The sequence below is a fragment of the Danio rerio genome, chromosome 14, assembly GCF_049306965.1.
Source record: "Danio rerio strain Tuebingen ecotype United States chromosome 14, GRCz12tu, whole genome shotgun sequence".
In the NCBI taxonomy this organism is placed as follows: domain Eukaryota; kingdom Metazoa; phylum Chordata; class Actinopteri; order Cypriniformes; family Danionidae; genus Danio; species Danio rerio.
The window spans coordinates 45,735,550-45,749,982 of record NC_133189.1 but is presented as its reverse complement, the minus strand read 5'-3'; the positions used below and the strand labels follow the sequence as shown (position 1 = coordinate 45,749,982).

The window sequence follows — 14,433 nt, the reverse complement described above, 5'->3', positions numbered from 1 at the left end:
GTTGACGCTGTGGCGGAGTAGGTAGTGCTGTCGTCTCACAGCAAGAAGGTCGCTGGTTCGAGCCTCGGTGTTGTCAGTTGGTGTTTCTGTGTAGAGTTTGCATGTTCTGGGTGCTCCGGTTTCCCCCACACTCCAAAGACATGCGGTACAGGTGAATTGGGTAAGCTAAATTGTCCGTAGTGTATGAGTGTGAATAAGTGTTTGTGGGTGTTTCCCAGAGATGGGTTGCGCTGGAAAAGCTTCCGCTGTGTAAAACATATACTAGATAAATTGGCAGTTCATTCTGCTGTGGTGACCCCAGATTAATAAAGGGACTAAGCCGAAAAGAAAATAAATATATGAAGGTTCCACATAGTTCGTTTATGCAATTCTGATTGGGCAGAACGAAAGTGTGCTAGTAAGACAGTCAAACAAAGACGCCATGCTCACATTTGCTCTGGGTGGAGGAGGTTAATAATATATATTTCATATTGCAGCCTCTTGCTAATTAGCTAATCGCTACGTTTCAAATCGCAATTAGATTTTGATTAATCACACAGTCCTAATTTCATTCCAAACCAATATATTTTTCTTTATTCTATAAATTGTAACATGCATAAATCACACCAAGCTGTATCAGCCATTGGACAAGTGTCACAAATTCAGTATCATATTGGAAAATGTACAAGAAATCCAACAGTAGTGTAGAACACACATGATTTTCTCCTTTTTGATGTTAAAACTAATGGGTTCTTGTTGCTTGTCAGGGAAAGCCCCCAGGAACTCTGGTTCTTGCTCTCATTTGGCCTGTGTTACTGGAGCCACTGCACACATCGGTTCACTCATACACGGTTAAGTGAAACCACAGCCTTGTGTGCATGACAAGGGACAGGGGCATGAGAAAACAGAGATAGACTTTTACTCCTAGATGAAACTATAGTGTAAATTATGAATGCTTGCTACAGCTCTAAAATAGCTGGTCTTATTGCCCGGCTAGTTACTACCTGCCAGCCACACATTAAACTTTTATGGCACTGTTTTGATCTTCTGAACTTCTTGCTCACCTATGTACTTTGCACGGACTGATTTGTGGATGAGTGGCGCTTCTTTATGTGGCCTTGTTGTTGCTGGAACTTTGCCCCTTTATCCTCCATCAAAGTAGGATTTGTGCCCATCGACAACCGTAAAGGTCGGGTGGCGAGGAGACTTTAGAGATTAAAGGGAAACTCTGCACAGGCGGCAGATTTTGGGCCCAGCCCGGAGCTGTTTGTGGCTCAAGAACACGTCCAGGAAGTAATGAAATCTTGGCTTGGCCGGCGATGCTCATTGGCATTCGTGCTTCGTCTGCCTAGCCTGGCCGCCATCGGCCATGTGTGAGCTCGACTGGCTGTTGGGATTGTGTGGACAAAGCGTGCTCTCCCCTGATAAGAGAGCCTCTGCTGGTTAGCCATTAGCAAGATTAGCACAGCTAGGAGACCTGTGCAGCAGCAGCAGCATCATGTCAAGCTCACAAGCTTACTCGCTATCCCAGGCTGAGTTTCATTTGTGGTTCCTCACCTTGGCATGCAGCCCAGATCCAAGAGTTTCAAGTGGAAGCAATAAGCAGCTGTTTGATTTTCTGTTTGCTACAGTCTCTTATCACAGGTTCTCTTGGGCAGTAGGGTGACGATATGATCTTCTTCTTCCTGTAGGTCCCAGGAAACGCAAATTACCAGGTCTTCTCATCCTCTCAGTTTCTTCACTCCGCTGGCTGCTCCTGGCTTCTGGAGAACACCTCGTCTGCACGCTGCCTCGGACACCAGGAACCTGCCGCCACGTCAATCACGTCCTCACAGCTGGGTAATTAATTTCAAGTGCAAATTGCAGCCATCTTCACTTGAGAGAGGGCGAACAGATCAGACTTTTCCTCTCTCTTTATTCTGTTAATCCAGTCCTGAGGCTTTTCAGATGGAGCCTTTTTCCCCCCATACTGGTTTGGCAGTGAGGCTTTGCCCAAATCTCCAGGGTGTTGATCAGAGTTTTTTGTTTTTGTTCATCCATCTCTAAAAGAGCCAAACGATTGTAAGGAACATCAGTCATTTTAGAGTTGCCCGCTTGGCTGCATGTTACCTGTGAATTTTCAAAGGATGCTCTTTAGGAGAAGAGACCTTTGTAAATGAGCCAATAAGCCTTTGGTCTCTTTGAAGAACACTTTACCAAGCCCAATATGGGGAACCTCATGAGACTGGCTTTGTAAACACAAGACTTAGTGGCTTCATGAGTTCAACCTTTTTTCTTTCTCTCTCTTTTTTTTAACTTCACTCTCACTGTGCTCGGTCTATTGTTAACTTATTGGTGATGCGGAGTGTTACTTTGGAAAGCTTAATTCTGTCACTCCAAAAATTAATCGAGCAATATTTTTCCAATGTAGTAACATGTTTTATGATATTTTTTCGTTCTGTCAGCTGTCTGAAGCTTGAGTTGAACTGTTTTTATTTTGGGGTAGATAAGTGTTTATCTCCCTGACAGATTTCATGCAGCATCTAGGACTCCTGCATTGACCTTATGCCACTTTCAGTGTAAGCTTGAGTTGTGTGGCATTGAGAACTGTGCTTTGTACATTTCAGTTCTTGAATTTAAGAAAAGAAAAAGATAGGCTTATAGATGCATGGATAAGTTGAGAGGTGGATGGAAAATGCATATATGAATAGATAGACCATCCAGCCAGCCATCTTTTATTCTGCCTACTGTATCCATCCATCCATCCATCCATCCATCCATCCATCCATCCATCCATCCAGCCATCTTTTATTCTGCCTACTGTATCCATCCATCCATCCAGCCATCTTTTATTCTGCCTACTGTATCCATCCATCCATCCAGCCATCTTTTATTCTGCCTACTGTATCCATCCATCCATCCATCCATCCAGCCATCTTTTATTCTGCCTACTGTATCCATCCATCCATCCATCCATCCATCCATCCATCCATCCATCCATCCATCCATCCATCCATCCATCCATCCATCCATCCATCCATCCATCCATCCATCCATCCATCCATCCATCCAGCCAGCCAGCCAGCCAGCCAGCCAGCCAGCCAACCATCTTTTATTCTGCGTACTGTATCCATCCATCCATCCATCCATCCATCCATCCATCCATCCATCCATCCATCCATCCATCCATCCATCCATCCATCCATCCATCCATCCATCCATCCATCCATCCATCCATCCATCCATCCATCCATCCAGTCAGCCAGCCGGTAGGTGCACCATCCAGTGGTGCAGCAGGTAGTGCTGTCGCCTCACAGCAAGAAGCTCGCTGGGTCGCTGGTTCGAACCTTGGCTCAGTTGGCGTTTCTGTGTGGAGTTTGCATGTTCTCCCTGCCTTCGCGTGGGTTTCCTCCGGGTGCTCCGGTTTCCCCCACAATCCAAAAGACATGCGGTACAGGTGAATTGGGTAGGCTAAATTGTCCGTAGTGAATGTGTGTGTGGATGTTTTCCAGAGATGGGTTGAATGAAAATGAATGAATTAATATTATCCATTCATTTATCCATCCATTGGGGTGTCTAAATTCAGTTTTGGTGGGCCGGTGTCCTGAGGAGTTTAGCTCCCACTTGCTTCAACACACATGCCAGGAAGTTTGTAGTATATCTAGTAAGAGCTTGATTAGATGGTTCAGGTGTGTTTGATTGGGGTTGGAGCTAAACTCTTCAGGACACCGGCCCTCCAGGACCGAGTTTGGACATCCCTGATCTATACATTGTTTTCATCCATCCACCCATCAAGGACTGAGGGATGTGGTTCAAAAGTAAAAATTCTATTATAACCAATTTATAACCCATCTCTCAGTCCATCCATCCATCCGTCCAGGGATTGAGTTATTCCAATTTAAAATTCATTTCAGGTTTACTGTAGTGTGTGGCCAGTTCAAATCCAGTGGCCGCTCATGAATTGAAAATGACCTGATCCTAAAATGCAAAGGTTCATGTCTAAACAGCTTGGTTTATACAAATGCTTTAGCTTGGCGACTGTAAACAAACTACATTCATATTCAGTGCGGAGGCCTACTGTACGTGCGAGAGGGCTTTCAAAAGTCCCCACGTTATAGCGTAACATGTCGCATTCAGAAAGTTTTAAGTAAAGCAGTTACTTTTCTTAATTGCGCATGTGGATTTCTGTGTTGTGTAATCCGTGAAAAGAAAGTTCTTATCTCCAGTGGAGAACATAATAGTTAAAACTGTGCATAATTGCTTATATAGAGATTGCTGGAACAACCCACCCACGCGATTAACTGGCTCGCATAGACACACGCAAAGACACTATCACACACTAGCACACAGGCTTTTTTTGCGCTAGACAGAATACCCACATTTCCTCTGTGAGCTCTCATTTAGGTGAGCTGACCTTGCATGAGCTGCGTCAATCACTCTCTATCTGCCAGTAAATCCTCCCTTATCTTGGGCTTAAACTGGCGGAGCTTGCCCACATCTGCACTGCAGGAGACGCAGAGGCTGTACAATAAGCCTGGAGCAAAGCGAGACTGACTGAAGCTACTGGAACCATGTTTGTGATTGACGTGTGTTTAAAGTGTGTTTGAGTTGGTGCTCAGATGTTTTATTTCTTTTCTTTTTTTTATTGCATGTTTCAATGGCAAGTTTGAAGGCTGGATTTGCATGTTCAGGGCAGTTAGGGTGGCAAGTTTGAAGGCTGGATTTACTTTTGAACTGTGCTGTATAAAATGCACCAGCGCATGTTTTATGGATGCATTTGAACTTTTACCCGATTTGCATAATTACTTTAGTGAGACGGCCACTAAAACAACACGGGTACTGCGTGCAAATAAGCAGCGTTATCAGCAGGAGTGGTTCAGTCTTGTTAAATCCCCAGAGTTTTGGGAGAAGGTGGTGTTTTGTTATAGCTGTTGAGACAGTTCGCTCTAGAGAGGTAAAGCTGTGTGATTTGAGTCCTATTGTCCTCCAAGATTTGTGGGAACAGTTCTGGTGTGCACTCAGTGGAACTGTAGATCTCACCGTTGCCTGAATGTGTGCTCTTTTTCTCTCTTACTCTTTTCTCTTTGCCACTTATAGTTATGTGGAATAGCTGCTTTTAGAGAATATTCTTAATGCATTTAAGTGAAGTTTATTTATAAACTAATTTTGTGAGGATCACATGCTTATGATTGCTTGCAGCCGGCCCCACATTATTCAATTTATGATTCACCAAACAGACGATTCCTAAGCTACCATAAATACCATAAGTTCCATATGACAGCCATCTTCGTTTTGAAGAATCCCCCTTTCACCACCACTCCTCCTCCTTCCTAGATGGGTGGCACGGTGGCCCAGTAGTTAGCACTGTTGCCTCACTGCAAGAACGTCACTCGTTCTAGTCCTTACCAAGCCAACTGACATTTCTGTGCGGAGTGTACATGTTCCCCCCATGCTCACTTGGTTTCCTCCCACTGTCCAAAAAACTGCAACTTAAGTTAATTGACTGATCCAAATCGGCACCATAGACATGTTCTTAAGTAGTTATTAGCTACTACAGCAGGGGAGTTTTCGAGATTTACCTGAGCTCAAACTCCCCTCTTGCCTTGCAAACGAGAGGGAGCCCCAGGCTCGAGGATCTTATGAGCTCAGGGATCTCTCCCGGGACAGTATGCCAAACAAGCTTTATAATCCATCATCAGCTAAGTGTGAACTTCTGAATTAGACTTAATTTTTTTGACCTATCAGCTGTCAAACATGGAATGCTCTCAGATAATTTGTAATTTTTTTTGCCTTATGAGGTTCATCTTAGTTCAGATAGAAAATAACACCGGTAATAAAATATACATAATATTGATGCATTTAGGCCCAGTTTACTCTGCCAGTTAAGTGTGACCCAATTCAGATTGTTTTTGCTCATATGTGAAACAGATCGGATCTGTTCTATGACCGTGTGAACACAAAAAAAAAAATGCCTGCTTTCGGATATTCAGGGGTTCAGGCCTCCTTTATATGAGAAAATTAATCGGATACAAATCAGATATGTGACAATTCGACTATCATGTAAACAGGCAGATCGGGTTTATATAGGCATTCAGTTTTGTACATTATTAAACAATGTGGTACTTCTACGCAGTTTAATGACACAGAAGGAACAGCATGTGTGGAGAAGCTGACGCGGTAAAGGAAGAGCATGTGTGGAGAAGCTGACGCAGTAGACAACATAACTTTTGCAAATTTAAAATAGTTGCATCTCTAAATTATAACAATAACGACTTTGCATTAGAAAAATGTCTAGGATTTCTGCTTTTTGTCACGGTTTGTGTTGGGGTAAAGGAGCGAGGACTCGGGTGCAGCGAGCAATGGGTATTCATTAATAAAAATAAAAAGCAAAATAGCAAAACAAACTACTCCAAGGGGGGATATATTAATAAAACAAATAAAACAAACAAACTTGACAGGGCAGGCTGGCAAACTGGAGAACAAGACAAGAAACGACAACATATGATGACGAACTGGCCCAGGACAGCAGACATGAGGAGAATATAAGCAGAATTAAATTAATACAAAGGTGAACAAACAGGTGTTAAACATGTGAATCTAATAAACTAATAATGGGTTAACAAGGAGGGTGGGGCTAGACAATAGACGGGAGAGCACATGACACAGAGACAACACAAGCTGCTCACATAAAACGAGACTAGAACACGCAGCCAATGAGAGAACTCATTATCCGCGTGTTCATGACAACACGAACACGCAATGCATGTAAACATACATCACGTGCTAAACACAACACCAACAGAAGACTAAACGGGAGACACGAGTACGTGATGAATGAAAACACTCACCGTGCACACACACACAGAGTGCATGTTTCATCTCAGCGCCGGCCGGAACAGAAACCAACTAGACTGAGACGCTGGGAATGAAACACCACGCTGCAGACAAACGAACGTGAAAACCCGGACAGGAGCGCACCATTGCAAACATGAATAGACCTCACGCGCCCCCATCAAGCGGGAACGCGCACAGTCCAAGCACGTTCACAATTGGCGCTCGTACAGAGACACACACGATGACAGAAAGAGGACAAGACAGAGCTAGTGTCTGCACTCCAAAACAAGAATTTGCAAGACCAGAGTGGCAGAACCCTGACACTTTTTAAGCATAAAGGTTATTAATTAAATGAAAATATCTGATATGTTTATCAAAACATCTTTCATGTTTAACAGAATAAAGTTGTTCATCATCTTAAAATAGCCAAATATCAGCGAGTTAATTGGCCTGGTTGATGTAACTAAAGACTGATGCTGTTGTTGATGATGATGATGATGATGTGACAGTGGTAACAATACAAATAAAGATAATAATGATGATGAGTACATCAGCGCACTCTCTATTGTATGAAACTCAAGTCATTCATTCTTTGTATGATTGTCAAAACAAGTGTGCGTTAATCAAACATGTCCTAGATTCTCCTTTCGCTCATCAACTCCACTCACATCCCCCAACCCTTTCTTCTCCTTATGTTTTTTTAAAGGGATCATTTATGCACAAAATAAACATTTTAGTCACTCTCCCTCGACTGGAGTTGTTCTAATACAGTATAGCATTGTGTTTTTCATTTCATAAACGAAGAAATGCAAAAATGCTCCAGCTTATACTCAGGAATTTAAATTATGAAGGTTAATAGAAACCAGCATTACAAATAGATATTATTATATTAAAAATAAAACACTGTGTCCTAAATACATGTGACACAATGCTGCCACGTGCATTCATTCATTCATTCACTTTTTACTCATTATTAATCAGGGGTCGCACCAGCGAAATAAACATTCAACTTATTCAGCATATGTTTTACACAGCAGATACCCTTTCAGCTGCAACCCAGTGCTGGGAAACATCCATACAAACTCATTTACACACATACACTATGGTCCATTAAGTTTATTCAATTCACCTATACTGCATGTCTTTGGACTGTGGGGGAAACCTGCAACAGTGATTTGTGAAATTTCTATTTTAGAAACTATTTCTATTTCTGCTACACCGCGGCTGAACAACAGCATAAACCCCTATGACAATGATCACCTTAGGTGCTGATTATGTGCTTTATTCAGTGCTGAGTGTTACCAATGTGACTTTGAAAACTATTTTATGTGAGATCCGTACTGAAAGCGGCAGCAGTTCATCTCAGATCTTGAAAATAAAATAACTAGCAAACATAAAGTGTGGAAATTAACGTTAGGACTGAGACTCCAACAAATAGTCACTCAGTTTCTCTATCTGGTGTAATAGTTTTGGAGTAGCTATGCATCAGGTTGTGCATTCTGTGAGTCATATTCATCTTTATTTCTATAGCGCTTTTACTATGTAGATTGTGTCAAAGCAGCTTCACATAGGAGTTCTAATAGATTGTGTCAATCCAGTTTAGTGTTTATGTTCAGCTTAGTTCAGTTCAGTGTGGTTTCACTGCTGAAAGTTCAAACACTTAAGATAGCAAATCCATCTATGCGCAACACCACAAGTCCCAAACCAAGCAAGTCAATGGCAAGGAACAAACTTCACCAAGTGATATATTTGCTATGTGGTTGTGTATATTGAGTTATAATGAAAATCAATAGGGAATATTTTTATTAATTTTTTGTAGTGGTTTTCACCTTTATTGGACTGGACACTAGAGAATTATTGACTGGAAATTGAGGGGAGCAAAGAGAGGGGGATAAGCATAGGACCTTGATGCAGGAATCAAACTCGGGTCCCCGTGAGCACTGGAGTGCATGTGTCGAAACACTAACCACTATGCCATTGGCGCTGACTTAATAGAAAGTATTTAAATGTTAATGTTAAAGTTTGATATTTACTTATTGGGTTATAAAGCTTACCATACGGTTTGCATCTGGTGTAAACAACCAAGTTGCTGGTTGCTACATATAGTCTTTGTGTTTCAAAGATGAATGAAGGATTCATAATAAATAAAATATTTTTGTTTTACCAAACCATTTCATATACCTCCAGAACTTTTGGAATATAGAGCACCATTTTTGCTCCTTATTATTGTAGAAGCAGCTGGTCACTATGCAACTGGAAAGAAAGAACATGTTTTCTTTTTTTGTGGTCTGAAAATAAAGCAAAATACACACCACTGTGGGAATTTTCACAGTATTTCCTATAATATTTTTTCTTCTGGAGAAAGTCTTATGTGTTTTTTTTCTGCTAGAATAAAACCAGTTTAATTTTTTTTAAAACCATTTTAAAGTCAATATTATTAGCTCCCTTAAGCAATATGTTTTTTCGATTGTCTACAGAGCAAACCATCGTTATACAATGACTTGCCTAACCCTAACCTGCCTAATTAACCTAGTTAAGCCTTTAAATGACACTTTAGACTCAATAGTAGTATCTTGAAAAATATCTGATCAAATATTATGTTCTGTCATCATGGCAAAGATAAAATAAATCATTTATTAGAAATTTGTTATGTTTGGAAATGTGTTGAATCTGTGATCTTATCGGCATGCAGGAATTACACTTATTTCTAAGCCATAATTACATGCTATTTCAGACTGAATATTTAAGTAGCATGGTAAACAATATAGGGAGTGCATCACAGGTTGTCATAGTTCAAAAATGAGCCATTGTGAATATAAACCAACTCCCGCTCAGTAAAGCAGGCTAGGCGCAATAGCGCTATTTACTTATGTAAATACTTTGTTGTTAAACTAAATAAAAAAAAATTATTATTATTGATGCTGTAAAAGGGCCCTTAAAATAAAATAAAAAATAGTCACATCAATCTTTCACCGGAAGATTTCAGTTCCTGAACAACACTTCTGTGCATATAACCCATTCATAACACAACAAAATCTACATAATCAGCTTTAAAACAGAACATTACCTGTCTAAAAGAAATACTTCAGCCATGGTGTCATCCTTCCTCCAGCGTGCAAAAGTAACATCAATATTAATTCAGGATTTTAAAGTTTGGATTCATGCGCCGTTGTACAAATCTACATTTGTTGACAGACAGTTTGGGCTACTTATCAGAATTATGGGAATTGTCGGCCCGACAATATTTAATTGGATGAAAATTTTTTGATCTTATGCCTTATCCAGAATATAAAAATACATTTAAATTTATTTAGATAATTTACTTTAATTATCACTATTGGAATGTGAAGAGACTTTCAACCAGCACAACAAAAAATGCTTCTGTAGACAATCACCTACTGCACCTTTGAGGCTGAACTTTAATTTTTTTTGGGTGATGTGTTCCCTTTAAGGAACTGATATTTGCCCTCTGTGAATGTTTCTGTATTGTCGTGCTAACCTGAAGCCTATTGAAAGTGGCGTCAGTGCTGCCCGCATGCCCTTCTTCACACCGTGTGTCTGTGCATGTGTGTGTCTCTGACGCAGATAGACAGAAGGCGGCAGCCCGCAGATCTGGAGATGCTACAATTGTTTTTTCCTCCTACCTCTGTCAGCATGGGTTTCAGGATACTCTGCTCAATCTGACAGTGTTAAGCTTTTATCTTGTATTGGTATTTTATCTATTCGCATTTGTTGACAATATGATGAATAGTTGACACGGATGAATTTGTATTTCTTATGTTGGTCTATTTATGTGAGTTGGTTCAATGACATTCTGTTAGGTGCATCTGTGGATATATAAAGATGACGCCTGCTAAGCAGTTTGTCAGTGAATGTTTTGCATGTGTCTGTGCATGTCAGGGTGAAATCAAGCAAAAGTCAGGCTGGATGCGCTTGTGTGCAATTAAACACACGTCAGTGGGCAGGCATTCAGATTAGATTAACAGGACATGACATTTTCTTGGTTGTAGACAGATGCTACTTCTGTTTCTTTCCTGACATTTTTTTTTTTTTTTGTTTGATGACAAAACACATAATCATTTTTTCCTCCTTTTGACATCCAGATTGCGCATTCACGTGGGAGAAAATATATCTTAGTTAATCTCTAGTAGTCAAATATGATTTGATAAAAATGATGGTTTGATTCCTGATCAGTATGCATCCTAATTATACCGTAATGACAAGGAGACTCGTGTTCATGTCTGTCAAGCGCTCGAGTGTTTGAACATAATTTCATGCATCCATAACTAGGTCTCTTTACTCAATTTTCCAGTCTGGCAAGCCTGATGATTCTACAGCTGATGCAAACCTAATTTAGCCTTCAAAGAAAGTCTTTGACCTCCCTAGCAACAAGTCTGTAAGGTGTTGGAAACTTTGCGAATGTACAAATGGAGCTGTACTTTGTTGACCGCTGTTGTGGCACAGTTAAAAATGAGTCCTTTTTAATGTGTCACGTTAATTAGCTGCCACATCTCTTTAGATGGCTATAATCCACAGCTTAACTGCAGTATAAGCAAAGCACTGTGAAAACTACTGGAAATTCAGAGTCGTGGGATATTAAAATGAGAAGCATTTGCAGTCTTATGTGACACTGATTTTGTTTCTGTTGAAATGATATCAATTTAATTTGTGTTTCTGTTTATAAACAAGAATGAATAGTTTACTGAACAAAAAATTGATAAATATTGAGGTGTAATAATATATTGGCCTTCATTGTTGTTACATATAGGTCAAGACAATGGAGATGAGGATCAACGTGCATTGGTCAAACTGAAGCATGTGGGTAATATAAAGAACGTGGTCAAAATGGCAGGCAAATGGTCAGGACAGGCAGCATAACAGCATAAACAATAAAACAAAACAAAGGCAAAAACTTAGGAAGGCAAGACCAGGAAAACACTTTATAATGCTAACAGTGAACAAGACTCAGCAAAGTGTGTGGAATGTGAGCAGTATAAATAGTCCAAGTAATGAGTCAATCATGAGCTTCAGCTGTGTGTGTTTGTCCAAGTAACGAGTCAATCATGAGCTTCAGCTGTGTGTGTTTGTGTGTCAGTGTCTGAATGATTGTCAGCTGTGGCAGGTATGAAAAGTGCAAAGACTTCTGGGAGTTTCATGAGTAGTTCATGTCAGTGGCACATGTTTAGTTCTCCAGTGATCTGCACAGGCTAGATCGCTGGTGATCATGACAATTGTTATAGTAAAGTATTACTGTAAAACTAAAGTGTTATTTTTTTACTGGCAGTCAAAGAACTGTTAAAGGGTCACGAAACACCAAAACACATTTTTTGAGCTGTTGACAGTCGTATATGTGTCCCACACTGCTAAAAACACTATTAGGACACCTATATTTCACTAAAAAGTGTAAATTGGTTGTTTTTGCGTTATTTCAAGCAAATTCGTACTTCCGGTTTGAAACGAATTTTTGAAGCTGCGTCACGGTCATGAGATAATAGCGTTGTATTCCAGCGTGCAGACTGGACGTCTGTGCCAGAGTGTGTCTTATTACGTCTTACAGTGTGATGCATTAATGCATGAGTAAGGCTTGGTTCAAACAAATCAGCGCGCTCTATTGTGTAACTTCATTAATATTCATTACTGTGACAGTGTTTAGACAGCAGAGACGCCACGTTGTATTGGCAAAACAAGCGTGAAGTGTTGCTTTTATAGTTTGCTGCAGTTAAGTTTCGTTTTCATTTTCTCTCTGTGAGAGCTCAAACTCAAGTGTGGATTAACAGTGTACGCGACGCTCGACAACAATAACTTACGTGTCTAAGGAGGAACATTGTTTACCTGAGAGCTGTTCTCATCTGCAAACGCTGAGATCCGGATTCGCTTGTAGTCTTCTCTTAATAAAGACGCGGCTCTAGTTGCTGTGGATTGTCCTGTCTCTACAGATTTGGTAAGTGAGCGACCAGTGCTCTTTGTTTATTCAGTTTGTTCGTATCTAACAAACTATTGCACTGAGTGAAAACATGTTGTGTAGGATTTTTACCGCATTTTGTGACCGGAATAACATATGCGGCTTTCTGACGCTACCTGCCGTGTGCATCTAAGTTTCCGGGAAATGCTGAGTTTTTTTTATCTCATTCGCCGTGTGGTATCAAACATTTCATGAAAAATACACGCTTAGAGCAGTTCCTCGAATCAAATATCTCGTTTGTCGCGAGGGGCATGAATGAATTCCCTGAATGAAAGAGCCAAACTGCAGTTAAAGTCCACCATTTAATAATTTGGCAAATAATTCGACTACAGATGTCCATGTAGGTTAAACACCATCACTTTCTACTGTGTGTGTGTGTGTGTGTGTGTGTGTGTGTGTGTGTGTGTGTGTGTGTGTGTGTGTGTGTGTGTGTGTGTGTGTGTGTGTGTGTGTGTGTGTGTGTGTGTGTGTGTGTGTGTGTGTATGTGTATGTATGTATGTATGTATGTATGTATGTATGTATATATATATTTTGATTCTGAAACTCGCGCGTACCCAAATAGACACTCCCACACCATCCCACTTTAGTTCCTCCGACACTCCCCCCTAAACAGAGCCCACTTTTCTGACTTTTTCCAAAGTAGAGGTGTGAAAACACCCTGCTAAAACAAGGGGGTTTCATGACCCTTTAAATTGAAAAAAAAAAAAAAAACAATGCACGTGAAATGTATAATTGTTATTATTTTAATTTAGTTCCAATTTAAACTGAAATAACTGAAACTAACGAACAAAAACTAAATACAACAACTGAAAACAATTAAATGAGAAAAACATGAGAAAATCACTTAATCAAATGTAAAAATATAACAACAACAACAACAACAACAACAAATTGCAGTATATGGTAAGTTGTATTAAAGCAAAAACTGAATTAAATGAAACTATGTTAGTATATTGCAAGTGCAGTATATTTGTTTAATTAGCTGCCACATCTCTTTAGACTGTAACCCACAGCTAAACTGCAGTATAAGCAAAGCACTGTGAAAACTACTGGAAATGTAGTTCAGAGCCAACTGACTGTGGGATATAATAATGAGAAGCGTTTACAGTCTTACACGACACATCATTTTGGTTGTGTGGAAATGATATCTATTTAATTTGTATTTCTGTTTATGAGGAGGAATAAATAGTTGTGGACATATGAACACAATATGAAAAAAAAATTATATGAGGCGTAATAATATATAGGCCTTGGTTTTTGTTATAGTAAGATATTACTGTAAAACTAAAGTATTATTTTTCTAGTCGAAATAAAATAATTGTTAAATGGACAAAAGCTCGATACAGTTGAAGAGTTATTAGCCCCCCTTTGAAATTTTATTTATTTTTTTAAATATTTCCCAAATGATGTTTAACAGACCAAGGCAATTTTCACAGTATGTCTGATAATATTTTTTCTTTTGGAGAAAGTCTTATTTGTTTTATTTCGGCTAGAATAAAAGCAGATTTTCATTTTTTTCTGAACCATTTTAAGGTTAAAATTATTAGCCCCTATAAGCTAACTTTTTTTTTATTGTCTACAGAACAAACCATCGTTGTACAATAACTTGCCTAATTACCCTAACCTGCTTATAACCTAATTAACCTAGTTAGCATTTAAATGTCACTTTAAGCTGTAT

The 14,433-nt window shown here is 39.7% G+C and overlaps 1 protein-coding gene across 5 annotated transcripts in view; it reads left to right on the top strand.

Annotated features, from left to right (window-relative positions):
* Window positions 1-14,433, top strand: part of drp2 (dystrophin related protein 2) — a 336,153-nt gene that overhangs the window by 99,327 nt on the left and 222,393 nt on the right. For 3 of the 5 annotated variants that reach the window (XR_012389521.1, XM_068213215.2, XM_009291122.5), the window contains exon 2: window positions 1,671-1,818. The exons of the other annotated variants lie outside the window; for them this stretch is intronic. Coding sequence is in view for 2 of the 3 variants with exons in the window: in XM_068213215.2 (XP_068069316.2) it covers window positions 1,671-1,818 (148 nt within the window). In the remaining variant the exon portion in view is untranslated. The remainder of the gene's footprint in view (window positions 1-1,670; window positions 1,819-14,433) is intronic. 5 annotated transcript variants of the gene reach the window in all.